Source organism: Camelus ferus, chromosome 15 (genome assembly GCF_009834535.1).
Source record: "Camelus ferus isolate YT-003-E chromosome 15, BCGSAC_Cfer_1.0, whole genome shotgun sequence".
In the NCBI taxonomy this organism is placed as follows: domain Eukaryota; kingdom Metazoa; phylum Chordata; class Mammalia; order Artiodactyla; family Camelidae; genus Camelus; species Camelus ferus.
The window spans coordinates 49,882,602-49,904,217 of record NC_045710.1 but is presented as its reverse complement, the minus strand read 5'-3'; the positions used below and the strand labels follow the sequence as shown (position 1 = coordinate 49,904,217).

Here is a 21,616-nt window from a genome sequence, read left to right as displayed (position 1 = left end):
CTATTTAGGGGTTGTGTGGTTTTTCTCATTTGCTTCTTGATTTTGACTTCTTGATCTGATATATTAATAGGTTTCCTAAAAAATAAACCAAGCTTGTCATCTTAGAAGAAGCTTCACCTAATTATCCCAGACTAACTTAATCCTGAGAGGCCTCTGAGTTTCCTCCTCCAGAAGTAAGGGAGAAAGCCACGACCTCCAATAATTTATTTTATCCTTTGACATCAGTTTATGCTTTTACCAATGGTTTTTTTTAACATGTGTTTCATATCACTTAATCCTGTGACAAATGTAGGCCAGGTAAGATAATCTTATTTAACGAAAGAAGAAAGAGGGGTCCAGGAAGAATTAAATAATTACATGGCCAGATGGTAGAAGAACCAGGAAAAGAACACGAGGTCACCTGCTACCCCTCGCGGAAGTGAGCCTCGCTGAGCTCCCCTTTCTGCTGACTTGGGAAGGCCAATACGCTATAGCCGTCGTCCTCACTCTCTGCAGATGGGAAGATTTCCTGCCTTGGCTATGAATGCACCAGGACCCCCAGCTGAGCCAGTAACTGCTTGGTTCTGATAGAGTCCAGGTTGTTCACAAAGCGAAGGAAGTCTGGCTGCCATGCACAGGACGCTGGGCTAGAACAGTCAGTGGTGGGGTCTCTGGCCCCTCTCAGCCTCTGCAGGGACGGACGCTCACAGCCCTCGGGTGGAGGGTCTGGTTAATGCTGCTGATGCGTCACAGAGCCTTGAGGCTGCCCTTACTGAGAACTGTCTTCTCCCACCGTGACCTTCTCATTGCTTTACAGACCCTGCCATCCACCTCTAATATCCCTACCCTTCTGGGGGCTTTCTTTCTGGCTCCAGAAGATTCTAGAATCTGCCTTCCCTAACAAGTTCCTTCTGGCCAAGCCCACACTTTCACCTCCAAGGATGTGAGCTCTAGAGAGGGTTTCCAGTCAACCTGGTTGCCTTGAGACATACAGGTTCCACCTGGGGTCTCAGGGTAACTGTTAATAGCACCCTGTTTCACTCTCAGGCACCGTGATGGCCATGAGCAATCAACGAGGCAGGAAGAAAGGAGCCAGGCCCCAGATTTAGGATCAAAGCCCTCTCTAGCCCCATCTACTGCATCAGGAAATCCTGTTTACTGTACTTTCAAAGTCTGTCAGGAAACTAATCATTTTCCTTCAGCCCACAACTCCCACTGAGATTCTAAACATTATAACCTCTCATCTAAATTACCTTTATGCCTCTTCCCTGGATTTATTTTTGAGCATGGTAGCCAGAGCCATCTTTTTTACAACATAACCTAAGAATGTCCGCTTTCTGCTGAAAACATTGTAGTGCCTCCCATCTCTCTCAATGTAAACACTCAAGTCCTTACAATGGCCTGCAATGTCCTTTGCAGTTTGCATCCTGATCCCCTGCTCTCCCCTCTCTGACCTTATCCCCTCTGATTCTCTCATTCCCTAACTCTGCTGCCCCCATAGTGACTTCCTTGCTATTTCTCACATGTCAGACATGCTCTGCCTCAGGGCCTTTGCACTGGCTGTCCCATCTGCTTGGTGTGCCCTTTCCCCAGAGATCCACCTGGCTAATTGCTTCCCCCCTTTCATCTTTGCTCAAATGTCACCCTCTTCATGAGGTCATTCTGATCGCCCTTCTTGAAGTTGTACCAACTCCCCCCACAAACACTTGACCCCCCCAGCCCATTCTATGTTTTTTCCTCATAGAACTAGTCATTTTCTACCACATCACATACCTTTCTTATTTACTATGTTTATTTTCTGTCTCCCCCCACCCCTCAACATCTTTTAAATTGCACATGGCAGGGACTTTTAATCTGTTTTACTCACTGGGTTATTTCAAGGACCCAGAACAGTGTCTGGCACAGAGTAGATGCTCAATAAATACTGACTGAACAGACAAAGATATGAAAGCCCCAAATCAATTTCCTTGAACCCGAATCCACTCTCCCTGAGCCCATAGGCTCGGAATCCCCATCAAGACCATGTTACCAGCCTTGACTTAGAGCTGCTTTTGGGAAACACCACAGGGCCCATCTTGGGGCTCCGGGGAGGGGGACTTCCCTGTCATCTCTGCAACTCGGTGTCTAGGAAATGGCGAGAAGGAGACAGCCAAGTTCTCTCAGAAGGACAGGGGTCTGGTCCTAGTAGGAAAGCCCCTGTGAGTTTACAGCGATCTCCGGGGCTCCACCTCCTCCCGAACCTGGGAGGGTTCAGCCCTGGAAAGGGGGCAAATGGCCGGGCAGGTACCTGATGCTTCACGTCCTCTTCGTCCTTGTAGTAGTAGAGCTGCTGCGCCCTCAGCACGAAGTACCTCTGCTGCCAGTTCTTGACGATGGACCTCTGCTTCTTCAGCCAGCCCATCTTGAGGGGTCTTTCCAGCGGGTTGGGGGTGGACGTGGGGTGAAAGGCCGCCATCTGCTCGCCGGTCATCACGCTCCTTGACCGAGCTGTGGAGAGGGACAGACAGGCGGGCTGACCGGCCGGGGACGCGAGCCGTGTGCGGGGAGGGGCCGAGAAGCGCTGGGCCCCAGCCAGGCCGGGCTCGGGGGTCCCGATGTGCGGCGGGGGGGGGGGGGGGGATGCCGCGGGACCCGGCGGGCCGGCCGAGGGAGCTGCTCGCAACAGCGCCGGCCCAGGGGCCCAACACCCCCGCAGTCGGCCCGGCGGCTGGAGTCGGCCCCCTCGTTCTGCAAAGCCCGAGATTGGCTGGAGCCTTCTGAAGAGGAAGTGGCCGCAGCATCTGACAAAAGGTGCTTCCTTTTTCCTGCGTGGGAGTCAATATCTGACAAGAGGGGAGAAAAGAATGCCTCTGCCCTCAGGGTTCAGGCGGAGCCCCACGCAGCTGCAGAAGCTGCCGGGCTTGCTCCTCAGAAGGGCGGCTGCTGTCCACCCCCCCACCCCCGCCTCGCTGTCCCATACAGCCCTGCCCCCGCAGAGCCGCCCCCCCGAGTCCCCGGCCCCTGTCCACGCAGCCAGCGCGCAGGATGTTGGCACCTCCTGAATCTTCCTGCCCAGCGTCATCAGGCGCTCTCTGTCCCCCGCCCCCTGAGAGTGTTTACAGCCCTTTCTGCTGGACCAAAAGCCTTCCTGTAGCTGCCTTCCTATGACCTTTACAGTCAGACTGTCCCTCCTTTGAGGCTGACAGCACTGAAGCATTTGAAGGGCAAACAAATCTGCCAATGGGACACAGAAGCAGAATTTGAATCCAGACCCGTCAACCCACTGCATGGAAGAGGTGGCTTTTGTTTTCACACAAGAGCTCTGCCTGTCATCGGATTAGGTCCAGGTGTCTGCAGCTTGTCTCCATGGAGACTCCCACCGAGAACAACTCTCTCCTTTTCTCCCCTCCACTCTCTAGTCTCATCTCACCCAGGAGAGGCCGGTTCTTTCTTTCCTGACTCTTTGACCCTGGGTACGTTACGCAACTTCTCCGAGCCTCCGTTTCCTCACTTGTGAAACTGGGAGAATCACAGCCCCCATTCTACAGAACTGTAGTGGAGTAAACAAAGTAGCATGTATAAACCACTGAGCACAGTCCCTGCTCCAAGGGCAGCAAATGTGACTCATTGTTTTATCAGCAGATGACTTGACTTCCTGCTGCGAGGATAGCGATCATCTCTGAGAACCTCCTAAACTTCCCTCTTGGTTTCAAAATGCTGCTCCGGCAGCAGGCTTTCTCTCTTCCTTCATCCCAGGCACCAGTGCCTTGAATCAACAACTTCTCCCATTGCTTTTGCTTCCATCCTTTCTATCTCCTTCTGGATCTGTGGTTTTCAAGCCTTACTTACGTTCACGATACGGTTACAAAACCCAGAATTTTATTGAGCATTACAAAGTCTTTCTTCCACTGACTCTGATTGTATCCAGAGTTATCACCCTATTTACATGCGTCGTCCTGTATTGCTGGAGAGGACTGTGCCCTAACGAGACTCCCTTGATCCTCACAGACCCTCATTCCCAGGTGCCAGCTTGCAGTCACCCCTCACCTCTCACCAGGGACTGGAGAAGTCATAGATTGTACCCCAGGGCACAAGACATACTTAATTCAACCTCCTATTGGACAGACATGCTAAGAGTGAAAAGTAACTTGACATTTTGATGATGATTTAGCAGTGAGCTTGCAAAGGGTTTGCTTTATATCAACTGGCACGCCGGTTAAGAATGTTATCTTTGATCTCGCTCCTCGGTTCACTGCTATCTTCAAGGTTGTCCATCTGTCACTCAAAGAACAGCCACTATGGGGGCTGATCACTGACTCTCAGACTGCTTACATGATCTGAAGGAACCATAGGAGGGTTTGGGCAGGAAGACAGTGGGGAGGAAGGAATTGGAATAAGTGTATACATCTCTGGGTCTCTCTAGGTCAGGGATTGTAACATGGAAGAAGGGCTCGGATTTGTACTAGAAAGAGGGTAAACAGTAGGCAGAGATGAGAAGAATGGGTCACACGCAGAAGTTTTGAAGAAGACAGAAGAGTGAGGGATGCTGGCAGCTGCAGGAGCATCTCCCCCATCTCGGTAGCCTCTGCGTAGCCCAGCCCAGTGGGACTTCTGTGAGCATCCAGGTGAAGCAGCATCAGACTTGGGAGGGAGGACCCCCCTCCTAGCAAGTGCATGGTGAGGAGGCTTCACACGGTTCCTAGGGTGATGCCACCAAAGGCAGCCAGGACAGGAGACGGGGAGAGCAGGCAGGTGTCACAGGGTGACTATAAGGACTCAGCGCCCCCTGCCCCCAACCCAGGCTTCCCCCAGAGACCCACAGAAACCGTAGACTGAAGAGAAGTAGCTCAGCACAGAAGAACTGAGCAGCTGGGACGCTAGTCTGTGGTCAGCTCTGGCAAAATTTGTTATGCTCTGTAGTGGCAAAACAACAATGACAGAAAGAAACATGCAAACCCCCAAAACTCCCCCTAGAAGAATCTGGGCACTGCAGAATGGCCTGGCAGAGGTGGGAGCAGATCTGAGAATCAGATGCTCTCAGCCTGGACCAAGAGGGGTCTTGATGTCCCTGTGACGAGGCAATCCCTTTGTCTGTACGCATACGGTCGAGGCCTTGGCTAAGCATCTTGTATGTTTCAGAAAGGACCCCATTTCCCCACGCAGCCACTGTATGCATGATGTGACTATGGGCACTGGGCCATGCGTGCGGAGGGCTCCGTACAAACTCCGCACTGCTGGAACCCGGCCCCAGCACTGGGGCGACGACAGCTGAGCTGGGGCTCAGATGAGACAGGGGAGCCACCTCCCACTTCAGTCTTGCCCATCAGCCAGCTCTGTCATAAGATGATTCAGGTCTCAGGGAAGAGAGTCTGAGTTGGACCCTGAGTTGGACTTGGTTTCGACTAACTTTCCTGCTGAGTTCCTTGGAATGGTCTCTCTTCCCTGTGGGTGTGACTCGTTCCCGGATAAAGTAAACAAAGAAATCTGTTGCTATTAATGGAGCTGTTTCTCCTACTGAAATCACGACGGTAAGCCTGGCCTCTGAGCCAGCCAGCGCACACCGGGTGCGCACGCTCCCAGCCCTCGGGAAGGCGGTCGGAGCCAGGCTGCGGGCTGCAGAGGGGGCTGCGGGCAGACCGGGGAGGCCAAGCGGGAGGTCGGAGGACAGTGGCTCAGAGTTCGTAGCACACTCTGGGGAAGTGGGAGACTCACGCTCATTCCAGCAGACAGAGGAAGGACGAACCCCTAGCACTGCACTGTCCAAAATAGCAGCCACCTGCCATGAGTGGCTTTGTCTGTGACAATGAATTACAATAAGTCAATTTCAGTGCCTCCGTCCCACCAGCCACCTTTCAAGTGCTCGGCAGCCCACGTGGCTCATGGCCACAGTAATGGACAACATGGAAAGAGAGTATTTCCATCATCACAGAAAGTTCTAGTGGGCAGCACTTCCCGGAACCTGAGTGTTATCTTCACGAAGCACGAGACGCAATGGGTCACAAAGGTGGGCGCAGCATTTCGTCAGAGAAATCAAGTTGGAGGACCCAGATTAAAAGTAGCTTCAGAGAAGTTAGACTTTGATCTGAGAGGTAATAGGGAGCCATCTCATGTACCTAAGCAAGGAAGGTCCACGAGAAAATACAGACAAGTGAAGTGACTGAACTGCACTGGCTGCGTCTTAGTCTGCAGGTGAGGGAAGTCACTGGAAAGAAAAGGAGAGACGTGGAAGATGGGCCACGTTCACAGGGATGCTGTTTCTGCAGCAGAAGTTAGCAAGTGAGAGCAAGAAACAATTGAAGGAGGAAGTAATGAACAGAGAAGTCAGCAGGGCAGGTGTCATCACTTCCTTCTCCTCATCTTCTTATCTTCTGACCCCTCAACCCCCCAAATAATTAATCACAAAATCTTCTGAGATATTTCTTCCCTCTGCTCTCAACTCTGCATCAGTTTAGATTCGATTTTAGACGCTCTGCCTGTGTGGGTAAGATGGGGACAGTTGATTCAAACCGAACAGCTACTGCAGACATCTTCTCGCCATGTTTATCTGAGCAGTGCGTTAGTCTGGGAACCGTGTTTAAACAGATTTGAAAAGGGAGCAGAATTTACACGGCTTCACCCCCAGAAACCCTCTCCTGAGCTACACACCCTTCTCTCCAACTGTCTGCGTCTACCTCCGTGGGAATCTCACGTGTTGCTAGCTAAACTTACCACCTTCCTCCTCCTCACATCCCACCGTTCCCCAGCCTTGTACAACATACACACCCAAGCCTGCTCTAGTCCACTCATCCCCACGGAGTGCTGTGTGTGACCTCCTCCGAGCCGACTAGCGAAGCCAGAAAGCTGCCCCATTCCCACAGTCATCACAGTCAAAGTCTTTTTCTCTCTGATCCAGCCCTCCTCGCTACCCCAACATGGTCTGGGGGGCCCTTCTGTCCTCTCCCTGGCTTCCTGCCATATTTCCCTGTCTCCCTCCACCAGTCTCACTTCTAGCCCATTGATGGCTTATTGGCTTGGTCCTTTCGAAACACAAATCCGATCGTGTTACTTACCTCCTAAAAGCCTTCAATGACCCTCCAACATCTTCGTCCTAAAAGATGAAGGCTAAGCTCCCTCCCACGGGGTTTAGGGTCCTTTGGGAGTTTTCCACTACATTTCCTGCTCTTTCTCTGTCCCCACCCTGCACTTCATCCAAGACAACATGCTCTTCCCTCCGCTGGAATATTCTCCCCACCAACCCCAGTCCACCCCCAGTTCAACCTCTTTGAAAGTTCTTGTTCGTCCTTCAAGACTTCAGGCCACATCTTCCATGACAAGCCTTCTCAGTCCAGCCGGACTGAGTCACTCCCTGGGCTCTGTTCCCTCTTAACCAGGACCACATGTCCTTCAAGCCACTTGTCATCCTGTCTGGTCCTTTTTCCTACCCTGTCTTCCCTCTCCACTTAAACGCTAAGAAGACAGCGGCTGTGCCTTCCTGCTTGGCCTTGTTTGTCCACGTACCCCCAGCCCCGAACACAGGGCCTGATGGAGAGAAGGCGGGGTGAGGTAGCGGAGGGCCCAGGCTTCTCATGCGCACCCTGGGGGAGTCATGTCGGTCCCTGGGGGTCAGTCTCCTCCTCTGTGAAACTGATAATAACACATACCTTGTGGGGAGGCCGGACCATGAGGATGAATAGTGGTCAGTGGACAGGCCCCAGGCAACGTTTGCTTCTTAAAACATGGGCGTTAAATGGAGGCTGTTATTATTAGCGTCGTTATCATAGTATGGATATGGTTATAGCTCACAGACTGGGGAAACCGTTCACAAAGCATGGAAGGGAGTCAGAAAACATGGTGGGTTGGGACAGGCAGGGAAGCCCTGTTCTGGGCGTGATGAGAAGATGAGGGTGGGGTGAGAACTTTCGAGGTCCCCAGAGTTCTGGTTTTGACAGGTAAGGACTGTGGGTTAAGAAAGAGGTTATGGGAAGAGAAGAGGCACAAATGAAAGCCAGGACATGAGACTCTCAGACCCGGAAAGTAACGAAATAGATGTTTGGAAACCAGAGACAAGCCGGAGCCCAGAGGAGACCAGCACTGAGAAACATTTTTAACTCAAGGCACTGGAGAACATCTCAGATACAAGAGCATCTCAGTTCCCTTGGGACTCCACAGAGAACTTGCACTAGGTGTAAGCATGGGAGAAAGGAAATGCAAGAAATTCTATTATCCTCAAGAATTTGGCGATGGAGCAGGGGCTGCTGCCTGAAAGGGAAATGAAAGGAGAGAGGCTGTCATCTTGTGCTAAGCGAAGGTCCAGGGCCAGTTCTGGCCCGTCTCACAGCCTCAGAACAGGAACTGTCCTCTGGGAGCAGACCGCACTCTGGGATGGATGGATACAGCCACTCACCATGGTAACAGCTTCATGAGAGGAGCACCGGCTGGGTTTCAGCCCTACTCACCCTTTCTGCCAAAACTTAACCAGTGCACACTTACACAAACTTAGGTGTTCTGTCAAAGGGTTTAGGGATCTAAAGCACCATTCAAAAGCAAGAGGTCCTTTTTAGGAAATGCAAGTCAAAACCACAATGAGATATCACCTCACACCTCTCAGAATGGCTATCATCAGAAAGACCATAAATAACAAATGTTGGTGAGGACACGGAGAAAAGGGAATCCTTGTACATCGTTGGTGGGAGTGTAAATTGTTTCAGCCCCTATAGAAAACAGTATGGAGGTTTCTCTAAGACACTAAAAATAAAACTACCATATGATCCAGCAATTCCACCCCGGATATATATCGAAATACAAAAACAAAAGCAAAAACAAAAACCTCAAAACACTGATTCAAAAAGATACATGCACTCCAATGTTCACAGCAGCACTATTTACAATAGCCAAGACATGGAAACAACCTAAATGTCCATCAACAGAGGACTAGATAAAGAAGATGTGGTGTAAATATACCATGGAATATTACTCAGCCATAAAAAATAATGAAATAATGCCATTTGCAGCAACATGGATGGACTTGGAGGGCACTATGCTAAGTGAAATAAATCAGACAAAGACAAATACTGTATGATGTCACTTTTACGTGAAATCTGAAAAATACAACAAACCAGTGAATTTAACAGAAGAGAAGCAGACTCACAGATACAGAGAACAAACTAGTGGTTACCTGGTAGGGAGAGAGAAGGGGAGAGGGGTAATATAGGGGTGGGGGGGGTGGGAGGTACACACTGTTGGGTGTAAGACAGGCTCAAGGATGTCTTGTACAACACAAGGAACACAGCCAATATTTTGTAATAACTGTAAATGGAGTGTAACCTTTAATACTTGTACAAATTTTTTTAAATTTAAAAAATAAAATAAATCCTTTTTCAAGAAGTGTTTGAGTTTCTGACCTCAGTATTCTCTCCCAGAAAGGGATATTTGGCTACGTAGATGAGCAGAAGTCCCACGGCCTCAGGAATAAATATCTTTGTGTTTTTATTGCATGTCAGCGGGTTATAAGATGCTGGAGCCATGGAGAGGTTCTTGAGGGCAAGGACCATGCCTTACTCATTTCAGTACCTTGAGGACCCTTACCGTGTCTGCCTCAGAAAAGTTAATTGGAAGGAACAAAGAGAAAGAAAATGTATGTGTGTGTTGTGTGTGTGTGTGTATGATATGGATAGAAAATAATGCTGAATAAAGTTCAAACAGAAGACTCCTAGGATGGGTTCTTTTTAACAAAGAACCTTAACAAACTCTCAGCTTTCCCTTATATTCTTTTTAAAAAATTATTTATTTTTTTTAACTGAAGTATCACCAGTTTACAATGTTGTGTCAATTTCTGGTGTACAGCATAATGTTTCAGTCATATCTGTACATACATATATTCCTTTTTATATTCTTTTTTATAATGGGTTACTATAAGATATCGAATATAGTTCCCTGTGCTGTACAGAAGAAACTTGTTGTTTATCTATTTTATGTATAGTAGTCACTATCTGCAAATCCCAAACTCCCAATTTATCTCTCCCCTCCTTTCTCCCACCTGGTAACCATAAGTGTGTTTTCTATGTCTGTGAGTCTGGTTCTGTTTTGTAAATAAGTTCATTTATACCTTTTAAAAAATGTTCCACATCTAAGTGATCTCATATGGTATTTTTCTTTCTCTGTCTGGCTTACTTCACTTAGAATGACATTCTCCAGTTCCATCCATGTTGCTGCAAATTGCATTATTTTAATATTTTTATGGCTGAGTAGTATTTCATTGTGTAAATATACCACACTTCTTTATCCAGTCATTTGTCGATGGACATTCAGGTAGTTTCCATGTCTTGGCCGTTGTAAATAGTGCTGCTGTGAACATTGGGGTGCATGTATCTTTTTGAATTAGAGTTCCTTCTAGATATATGCCCAGGAGCGGGACTGCTGGATCATATGGTAAGTCTGTTTTTAGTTTTTTAAGGAATCTCCATACTGTTTTCCATAATGGTTGTATACATTTTTTTCACCAATCTAACCACACCTCCTAGAAGTTCATTTGGCCAATTGAAGGTCCTCAATAAATGTTTCTTAACTGAGTAAAATAAATAGTTTAGCGAGATATGTGAGTCACCATCAGGCATCTGATATTCACAGCAAACGGTGGATTTACCCCTTGGTGGCATTTCTAGATACGTTCACTCGTGCCCACTCACGCGGAGCGGCCAGGGAAGGGAGAGTCCCCGCTGTAGGATGACCCACACCCACGGCGATCTATCTGGTGAACACTTCCCTGCACCAGCCGCCAGGCGCGCACGCTGTCAGTCCTGTCTGGCTGAGTACTCACGCTAACTCTTCCCGGGGAGCTCCACACTGTCATCTATTTTACAGACCAGGAACTGGAGCTCAGGGACGTGAAGTGATCTGCCCAGTGACACAGAGAGAATTCTAATTTCCAAGCCCAGTGTCCATACCTAGGCCCTGGGCCCCCAGAAAGGCACTGACCCTGGTGGTAAAGCGAGGGGCCTAGATGGGGAACGGGGTGTAAGACTTCACAGGGTTAGACAGTAAGAGTGAGTGAAGGAGAGACAGGCCACCACTCGCAGCCCATCACAGGAGACACCTGCCTCGGCCTCCACCCACTTCGCCTTATGTGTAAACCACTGCGTGCTAATTTTTCCATCCAGCATAAGCTCTGAAGGGCTTGGCAGGCCTCGAGAAAAGACTGGCAGAGAGGTTGTACTGAAACCTCCAGCCCCCACCGAGGCTGTGCTGACACCCCGACAGGAAAGTGGACATCTTAGGTGGTCCTGCCACATGTCAACGCCTCTCTGTCCAAGCTCCTTAGAAGAGACCTGAGGATCCTGACCAAAGCCCGGTGTGGCCGAGGCGTGGGAGGGAGGAGCATGGAGCCAACCCAGCCCCCGGCCCACAGTGGGCCCCGCACCCTGGAGCCTGGGAAACAGCAGGCCCGTTATGGCTGCCTCCCCAGAAACGGCGAGCAAAGATATGTACACCGTTGTCTACACCCTGCACGCCCATCCCCAACACACACAACATAACCACCCACACACATACACACATACCCTGATGCACCCAGACACACCCACACCCCCCCACACAGCTCTACACACATCCCTCCCCTCCACACACCCACACACACACACCCCCTACATACACTGACACACATACACCACCCGCCCCACACGTGCAGACCCTCAGCCTGTCCAGCTCTCAGACTGTGGGAAGATGGTCTTCCCAGAAGAAAATGCACTCTTTTAACTTCAGAACCTCCACGCCCACTATCTCTACCGTTTTTCTCTTTTCCTTCTCCAAGGCAAACTCCCCTCTATTTTAAAGCACCCACCCTTTAGCGGGGTGGGGAACTTGAAAAATCTTTCAAAACCTGGTATTTGGACTTTAGGATATATTTATCCTGTGATTATTAACCTGAACTTTTTTTTAATTCTAAGGTTTATCTTTAACTTTGGCTTGAGAAAATTTGCCCCCCACAAAAGTCAACAAGATGTAAGACTGAGGACAGCACGGGGCACACTCTGTGCACCCAGAGTTAAGTCACAGGCAAAAGTCCCGGGACACCATCCATGAAACAAATTCAAAGAAACTCATTCAAAGAAGTATCAAAAGTTACCCTTTGAATACCTGCCTCCATACCCAGGAATGGAGCAGGTTTAATTTTGCCTTGTTCTGTATACGTAGAAATTCATTGTTGGGCAAGTGAGCCTTTCAACCTAAAAGAGCAAATGCTGCGTTGCAAAGGGACTTGGCACATGTAGCTATGTCTTTTGCAGGAAGAAGTAAAAATGTGGTCTCTGGAGCATATGAAGTGGGGGTGGTGCTGGCTTTTTGTTTCTCCTTCAAGCTTGCAGGGTCTACAGTCTATGAATTTGCTGCACCCAGCCTGCCTCTCCAGGGCCACCCCGCCGGTGTTCACAATCTGGAGCTTGCGTGTTTCTTAGGAACTTTGACAGCAGTTCCTTCTGTGGGTGTGTGTCTCCATCAGTTGCAGCACTTCACTGGCCCCTCTCCGCCTCTCTTTGCATAACAGGAAGCCAAGCACAAAAACAAGAAGCTCGCAGAACTGTGAGTGCTTCCTACCGAGCACTCTTGGGCTGCCTCTTCCCCACACACAGTGAAGTGAAGATTCGGCAATCGGCGGCCTGTGGACCCTTGGGGTCGATGCTCTGGCTGCTTAGCTGTACAAAGCTAACTGGCTTCCTAGACATGGATGTCAGGACGGGCTGTGCATCATAGAGGATGGTGGGACATTAGCACAGTGAGCTCCACTCCCTGCTCACATGGGGGGCTAAAGCCAGACGGCATTGGAAGAAGTGTTGACCCTTCTGTTGTCAAAGCCAATCATTTGTTCTTGGTGAAGGGCTTCTGCTTAATCACTAGTATTTATAAATAAGCAGTGCCTTAGAATGCTCGAAGTATTTGTATTTATAAGCCCAGGTACATTCTGTGGCTCCAGGATCTCACAGCAGTGACCCAGCCAGTGCTCCGGGGCTGGCACTAGTGACCCAGCACTGGGCTTTGATGCAGCTACAAACCGTTACCCAGCTGACAGATGTCACTCCAGCCTGTTCCCAGGGCCTTCTCTGGTCCTCGGGAAGAGTGATTGTTAACCTTACAATTCTATCAAGAGTGTGAACACATAGCAGCACTATTCACAATAGCCAAGACATGGAAACAACCTAAATGTCCATCGACAGATGACTGGATAAAGGAGTTGTGTATTTATACAATGGAATACTACTCAGCCATAAAAAATGATAAAATAACGACATGTGCAGCAACATGGATGGCCCTGGAGAGTGTCATTCTAAGTGAAGTAAGCCAGAAAGAGAAAGAAAAATGCCGTATGATATCACTCATATGTGGAATTAAAAAAAAAAAAAGACAAAGAACTTATATCTAAAACAGAAACAGACTCAGACTTAGAATACAGACTTGTGGTTACTGGAGGGAGCGGGGTGGGAAGGGGTAAACTGGGAGTTCAAGATTTGCAGATACTGACAGGTACACATAAAATAGAAAAACACTGTATGGCGCAGGGAAATATATTCAATATCTAGTGGTGGCTTATGGTGAAAAAGAATATGAAAATGAATACATGTACATTCATGTATGACTGAAGCATTGGGCTGTACACCAGAAATTGACACAATATTGTAAACTGTATATTTCAATAAAGAAAAAGAGTGTGAACAATGAATCATTCTTGAAGAGGGATGAGCCCCGTGTATAAGTCATAATATGCTTCTCTTACTCTACAACCTGATAAAAAGATTCTATTAAAAATTGAGACAGCAGCTGCTCACCTGAGTCTGCCGGCTCTCCCCTTGAAAGTGTACTATTGTTTAATAAATCTCACTTTGCTTTTTTGAAAAAAAAATTGAGGCAATTAGATTATGGATAGAGGATACCAATAAATTATTAATTAGTTTCATTTAGGTGTGATCAGGCTATGTGGTTAGAAAATAAAATGTCCATATTTCTAAAGATGTATAGTTAAGTATGCAGAATAAAATTACATAGCATCTGGGATTTGCTCTAAAATATTTTAGCAACGGAAAGAAAAGAAAAAAAAAGGAAGGGATCGATAAAGCAAATGTGAAAAAAACCTTGATAATTTTGCATTTCAGTAATGGATATACATGGTGGTTCATTACACTCATTCTCCATGTTGGTGTTTGAAATATATGTGTAATAAAAAAATACATTTTTCAGAATTCTACTTGGCTTTAAAAAATAAGTTCTATTAGGCTTAATTTTTTTTTTTCACACATCAGCTCTTGCCCTGAACTTCAACTTGCTCATTTTCCCAGGCCTGCATTTCCAGACCTGTTAGTTATTCCTCTGAGCCCAGCGGAATGATGTTCCACAGATGCTTTACCACACACGTACACAGTCCCTCCCGGACAGAGCCTGCCCTTCCATTTCCCCAGCGCTGTCACTTTATCAGTTAATGAAGGGGAGGAACTGGGGGACTCCTGACACTTCCAGTTACGGATAATATTTCCTGTAAAGTCAGCTTTTACTCCAACTGTTAGTGGTGGCGATGGTCTGTGTGTGTATGTGTGTGTGTACATGTCCAGACACACATACACACACACACACACACACACACACACACACACAATATAGTCCCCCCCAGGGACGGAAAAGGAGCAGTGGACAGCCCCATCTTGAAAAAACAGCTGCTGCTAGGAAGGCAAAGAGGCTTCATCTTGTGTGGCAATTCTTTCTGACCGGAAATAATGTATGGCTGAAGCCTAGTTCAAGCTCAATGGAAAGAACAGAGTGACAGATGATCAACGTTTACGATGATAAAAGTTGGAGGAAGTGCTAGTCTGTGGTCTGCTGGACCCTGGTAGATGGCCGACACCTGATGGTAGCCCCCCAGCCCTGCATTACGTAGGCAGGCAGGCAGGCGGCCTGGAGCAGTGGAAGCTGTATCTGCATGGACATCAAGAGATGGGTCAAATTCCAGCTCAGACACAAACCAGCTGTGTAATCCTCTTGGCCTTTCTAAGCCTTCATTTCCTCATTTGTAAAATAAAAGAATGGAAATAAATCATCTTGAATGCATTTCCAACACTAAGTTCTTTTGAAAGACCTATTGAACATCTTTCGGCCAACCACTTGTGTGTTATCCTGTTGGGGTGTGACACATCTAACGTAATTTGCCAAGCTCACGTGGGACTTCAGTTCTATACCAAGACCACAGGTCTCTAGTGATGTGTTTACTTAACTGATAAAGAAAAATGAATTTGGCAAAAGACGTAATCAGGGTGCTTTTAATCAAACACGGATGGTTTGGCACACCCTGGTTAGATTGTGAATTCAATATTAGGCTAGAGAAGATCCCCTGAGAAGTCCCAGATAATACGGGGTTGGAGGTGTTGCCAGAGAATAGGTTCTTGTCTCTCGCAGAGGGGCAAGGATTTTCAGGAACTGGGCCCTGCTCACTTTTTGGCCTTTTATGGTCAGCCTGGGAACAGTCATGGCCTCTGTGGGTGTGTCATTTAGGAAGCTGATGTGTTACAATGAGCCTAGCAAGAGGCTCAAGGTCTACTGGAAGTCGAATCTTCCACCATCTTGGGCAGGGTCGGTTCTAACTAGTTAGGTCCTATCCTCAATTACTATGTCATTCTTTGAATGGTTGCACCCTGCGCCCCTTCCCTCCCATCTCGGAGGTAGGCAAAAGCCACTATGACTCTTACTCAAGGGCTGACAGTTCAACTGGCTGCATGGTCAATTTATTCTGAATGATACCTTAGCTCCCGGACATGACAGACCCATCATCTTTCTGGATATATCTCTCTAACTCTAAACCAGGCTTTATACATCAACATCTGCAAACACATCCATGCCCTTTTGACCAAGAAGCCTTCTACTAATTTAGTTAAGGAGATAATAAGGTATGTATCTTAAGTTTATTTACAAGGATATTCACTGCAGCATATTGCTTCAAAAATAGAAACAAATAAATGTCCAACAACATGGAATTGGTTGAATGAAGTATGGTATGCCCATAAAGTCAAAACTTACGTAGCCTTGAAGATGTTGCTTTACTGGGTTACAATGACATGGCGAAACACTGAATTTATGTATTTAGGTTAAAAACTGTTTATTCTAAAATCATATATACAGGGTGACTCCATTTTGTTTTAAAAAAAAAAAAAGTGCACATGCATATGTATCCACACATATTCCAGCGTAGGAAAATCATGTGTGGTGTTGCAAAGAAAAATATAATGTCAAAATTCACGCCAGACTGGTGTAGGGTTATAGGTCATTCTCCTGAGAGGTGGGATTCTGGGTAATTTTTATGTCTTCGACCTGCTTTTTCTCATAAAGAAAACAAAAGTTATTTATAAAAGCTCTATGTCAGCTTTTTCTTCAAGGATCTGCAGGCTGAGTCTCCCAATTTAAAGTTTTTAAGACTTAAGTCAATCAAGAAAGAAATGACAGAGGGGAACCTGTTAGGAACAATGTAAGGAAGAATTTCCATAATCTACACCCAAGTGAATTCCGGACGTTTTGAAATCGAGCATTTCCAAAGCTAGCTATGTCATCTTGGGCAAATCGCCCTTCCCTATCTGATGGGATCACAATGTTCTTTATGAAACATAAAGCAGGTATAGATAATATTATTGTCATTAACAAGAATAACTTCGACAGGTCTTAGTTTCTACATACATAAAATAAGATGGTTGAACAAGATGCATGCTGAGGTCCTTCTCAGCCCCCAAATTTTTCTACTTTCTGCAGTTGGATAGTTTCTACTAATGCATGAGGTACGCATAGGTATACAATTAGGGTAAGGGGGAGCAGAAATGAGGGACTCATTATTTGGGAAACAAAATGAGAGAGCAAGTGCTCAGGGAAGTGGGAGTGATCAGTATGGTTTGGAGCTATCAGCCAAGACATCACAGAAACCATAGAACCTGAATGAGCCCTTTGGGATGAAGAAGAGGCAGACGGAGGAGAGAGAGGAGGCAGCGGGAATGCCTGAGGGAGCCTGAGAAGGAAAGAGCCCCTGGAATTCTGGTTGGTTTGATCCCATGATGTAACAGCCCCATTTCCAAATTTCCATGGACATGATCAAAGAATTACTCTAGTAATAATAGGAGGAAATGTAAAATGAAAGCGAAAGTAAAGAAGGATGCTATGTACATGCTATTTGTGGGGCGGAGGATTTCTATAAGCTGGAGGCTGCGCAGGGCTAAACTGAGAGTAGAGCCGACCAAACCTCAGTTCCGTGTATGTGGAGAAGCAGTCATCCATGGTGGGAGACTGAAAGCCAAAAGAACCTGGACCAACTCCTACAGAAGAACAGCAGCATTGGGGGTCGTGGGGGGACAGAGGGAGGCGCCCAGAGTGCTCCCAGGACAGAGGCCTGGCTGGGCACCACCTCCACCCTTCTCCAGGGGCTGGAAGTCCCACGGGAAGATCAGTCGGTGTCCAGTCTTGCTGGCTCCTAACCTGGGCCACCGAACCAATGAGAGCAGGGGGCACTTTCCCAGCTGACCTGGGGCTGCCCTGAGGAGAAAAAAAGAGACTCCCCATAACAGAAGGGGATCTGTGCTCCATAAATTGAATGCTTCTTTAAAAGTTAGGTGTAAGCTCACTGTGCCACCCAGCAACCCCAGTTCTAGGAATGTACTCCTGGGAAACGAAAGCATATGTCCACAGATTTTTGTAAGCAAGCGTTCCCAGCAGCGTTCTTCATAATGGTCAAACTGGAAACGATCCAGAGTCCACCAGCCGCTGGATGGATGGACACAATGCGGCAAAGCCGTACAACACAACACTGCCCCCAAATAAGAAGGAACGGAGTACTGATGCTGCAGCATGGTGACCCTCAAGGACGTTACGCTAAGTGAAAGATGCTGAATGCAAAAGACAGCCTATTGCAAATCCATTTATAAGAAGCACCCAGAAAGGGCAACATAACAGAGACAGAAAGCAGATCAGCGGTTGCTTGGAGCTGAGGATGAGGACAGGGGTTGACTGCAAATGGGCAGAAGGGAACTTTCTGGAAAGATGAAATTGTTCTAAAACCAAATGGTGTTGATCGCTGTGCAAGGAACAAATCCTAACTCATCTTATAAAGATCATTTTAAATAGATCATAAACTCCACAAAGTTAGAGATTTTCCTGTTTTGTCACTCAGGTAGCTCAAGTGTCTAGAATACTCCAGAAATGTCAAGGATACTTCCGTATTAGGGAAACTATTAAATGGTTTATTACAGCAATGGGTGAAAGAATTGAAAAGCCATACGTTTTCAAAGGATTTACGTTTGATAAGTTTCAGTATCGATTTATACCACAAAATTAATTATCAAGGACAGACTACTTTCTTAGGTGGTGAAGAATGTCTGTTTCAAACCAAAGGGCGGGAACTGAGAAAATGCTCTATGTTGCTGAAAATTCAACTATTGAAAACTTCAAGAAAGAAGTTCTTAGGAGCAAGGTCAAGTGTTTGGTGTTCTCACTGTGTAAAGAAAAGTGATGGAGTACGGGTGAGACGCTGCAAAAAAAAAACCAGAAAATGATGCGGCAGAAAATTTCTGACACTTCTACTGTGTGATAAAATTGAGGGCTGAGGAACGTGTGAGAATTTCCATTGCTGTGACATTTTGCAATTCAGTGAAACATATTTTGAGGACTGACAGAAGAAAACATTCCAAAATTCATGAAACAATTGGAAATGCAAAATGAGCTGGGGACTTTCCATTCCCACAGGACATTTTTACTAATGTAGTGAAATGAAAGTCTAAGAAGTATTTGGCCTTGGTGTTCCCTTCAGAGGTTGATTTTGGAGATCTTAAGTGTGTTCTTATGGCTGGGTTTGTGATGTATGTAGCATATTAGAATGTATTATGATATTCAGATACACCACCCGAACAGTATAGAAAAATTTGCTGTCTGTATTTTTCTCACCCAGCAAATATTCCTTGAGTGCTTTTTACATGGATAAAACTGAATTTTACATTCCCATTGCATAATGTGACTTATCAACTCCTTTCAGTATGTGTGAGCCTGAGGTTTGGTGAACACAAATCATAACCAAAAGTTTGATGAACATCTGTCTTCCATGGATCTATGATCCATAAAAAAAGAACATAATTAGGGGAGGGTATAGCTCAAGCGGTAGAGTGCATGCTTAGCATGCACGAGGTCCAGGGTTCGATCCCCAGTACTCCTTCCAAATATAAATAAATAAACCAAATTACCTTCCTCTCATCAAAAAAAAAAAAAAAAAAAAAAAAAAACAAGATTAGAAAAAAGAACATAATTAGTTTTACAACTGGAGCTACATTTTTAGAGTGAAATACATCATTTTATATCACAGTGGAATTGCATCTTTGCTGGCAAGAAAAAATACTATTCCTTTCTACTTGTTCATAAGGAAAAAGTATAAACATAAGATCAAAATAAATTTTGAAATACCAAAAATAAAAAATTAAAATAAAATTCATGAAACATAAATCAATAGAAAAAAAAAAGTCTTGCTCAGAGCTACTGATGGGGGAAATCACTGAGATTTTATTTTTTCATAAAATAGTGTTATTTACCACATTTCTACTCATTTCAGGCTACTGCTTCATGGTACTCGAGTGAGGCTTTGCAGAAGGCAGCATTTCCCCTGTGACTCTGCCACTGACATCCTGCAGGTCTGTTTGCTCTTCAAAGCTGTCAAACTTTATCAGCTATCTGAAAAAAAATGCTCTAGGGGGTTTCCCTATTATCGCCCAAGGTCGTCGCAAAAATGTTAGGATTTCTTTTGGAAGCATCTGTGAGCAGCGCGGTGCCTCTGTCTGAAGGGGGCTGTCTCGGCGGGCGGACACAGACCTCTGCCTGACACCTCTCTTTGTGGCCGGCCACCCCTGGCAGCCTCTGCACGGAGTCTCCTGTTGCTCATAGAAGAATGAGAAGAATCATTCTTCTTTCCTGGGTCTTTATCCACCTGTTTGCTTTGAGCCGATGGCTGCTGAAGGACAAACGAAGGCTTGAAGTCGTCGGTGCAGAAGTTGAAGCGGCAGGAAGCACGGCACGGACAAACAGGATGCGGAAGAAGGGGAACTACGCGTGGGCGACTTGGTGACCGATACCCTGACATGCAGGATTTGCTCCTGGTTCCGAGTCCCTGCGGTCTGGCACATCTTATAGCATAAAAGACCTTTTTAAGATGAAAAATCACTAATAATATTTGTGTTGGGTTTTATCGAAAGGAAATAATTCCCCTAAACTCAACATATGCACTAAATGGACATAAAATCACTGACATGTTTAATGAACAAGCATGGGCCACACTCAGAAAAGAAACAGTAAACATTTTAATATGGAATTTAAAAATTGGAAGACAGGATTTACTGCATATGCTCAAGAACTGATCATATATATATTTTTTTCTCCTTCAAATCTTTCACACCACCCTTCCCCTCTCCTTCACTTTTCTGGCATGTCTTTAATTGCAACGACTGCGAAACGGGAGGGCTTCAAATCAGACCTAAGAGAAGTGGGAGGAAGTCATACCCAGACTTAAGAACAGCCCCGGGAAACGTCTGTTCCTTTTTATATATGGAGAGATGTTTCAAAGTGCAAATGGATAAACATCGCTAATTAATTCACTTGAACGTTAGAAATCCATTGATAAATAGCATGAGTTTTGTCGTATGAGGGATGGATGTGTTTGAGGGGGATGAGTTTCCAGAGCACCACTTCTACTCACAAAATTTTGAGAGCGAGCCTCCACAATGACATTCCAGAGTGTTTGACCATAAAAATAGCACTGACCGTTCCAATGTTGCAGCACATTCCCCCTCATGATACAAAATACTTTGGAAAATGTGACTTCCGTGATCTCTGGGAGGAGGCCTGGAGAGGGAGGGCTGAGGGTTCAGGGTGACACAGGAAATCTGTGTTTGTAAGGCTTCGGTGTGTGGGTGTGTTCACAGTGGGCAGCACTGCAGAGGAAATATGAAAGACAATGTGTGCGAAGCACGGCGGGCAGGAGCTGAATGGGAGACTCAGAGAGTCTCCAAAACTTACAAAACATATTTGAGATCCAGGGACTCTCCTGGGTTGGGATTATCAAAAACTACTCTTACACCAAAAGCACAGTCTATAAGAGAAGAAACCGATACTAGCTTTTGTCAAAATTAAACCTTTTTGCTCTTTGAAAGGCACTCAGAGAATGAAAAGCAAGCCACAGATTGGAAGAAAATCATTGAAAATCACTATCTGACAAAGGAATTGTACCCAGACCATAAAAAAAAAAAAAAAAAAAAAAAAAAAAAACCAAAAAAAAAAACCTCTGAAAACTCAGCTACAAATAGACAAACAAATCAATTTTTTTTTAAATGGGCAAAATACTGAACAGCAACTTCGCCAAGTGAATAGATGCCAAACATCATCAACCCTTAGGAAAACGTACAATAAAACCACAATGAGGTACCTCTACAAACGTATTAGAAGGACTGAAAGTAAAACTTAAAAGCCAACTGATAGTATCCAGGACTGGTAAGGATGAGAAGCAACGAGAACTTTAGAACATGGCAGATGGGAATACAAAATGGTGCAGCTACTTTGGAAAACAATTTGGCAGTTTCTTACAAAGTTAAATGTACCCTTACCCTTGCCTACTCAAAATTTATCCAAGAGAAGTAAGATA

General features: G+C 46.1%; 1 protein-coding gene across 3 annotated transcripts in view; it reads right to left on the bottom strand.

Moving 5' to 3' along the window:
- ARHGAP25 (Rho GTPase activating protein 25) overlaps positions 1 to 21,616 on the bottom strand; it is an 86,805-nt gene that overhangs the window by 42,603 nt on the left and 22,586 nt on the right. For 2 of the 3 annotated variants that reach the window (XM_014566066.2, XM_014566068.2), the window contains exon 2: positions 2,267 to 2,466. In XM_014566066.2, the coding sequence (XP_014421552.1) occupies positions 2,267 to 2,466 (200 nt within the window). Of the gene's footprint in view, positions 1 to 2,266; positions 2,467 to 3,013; positions 3,032 to 21,616 lie in introns of those variants that run through there. The other variant, XM_014566069.2, reaches the window with a different exon arrangement.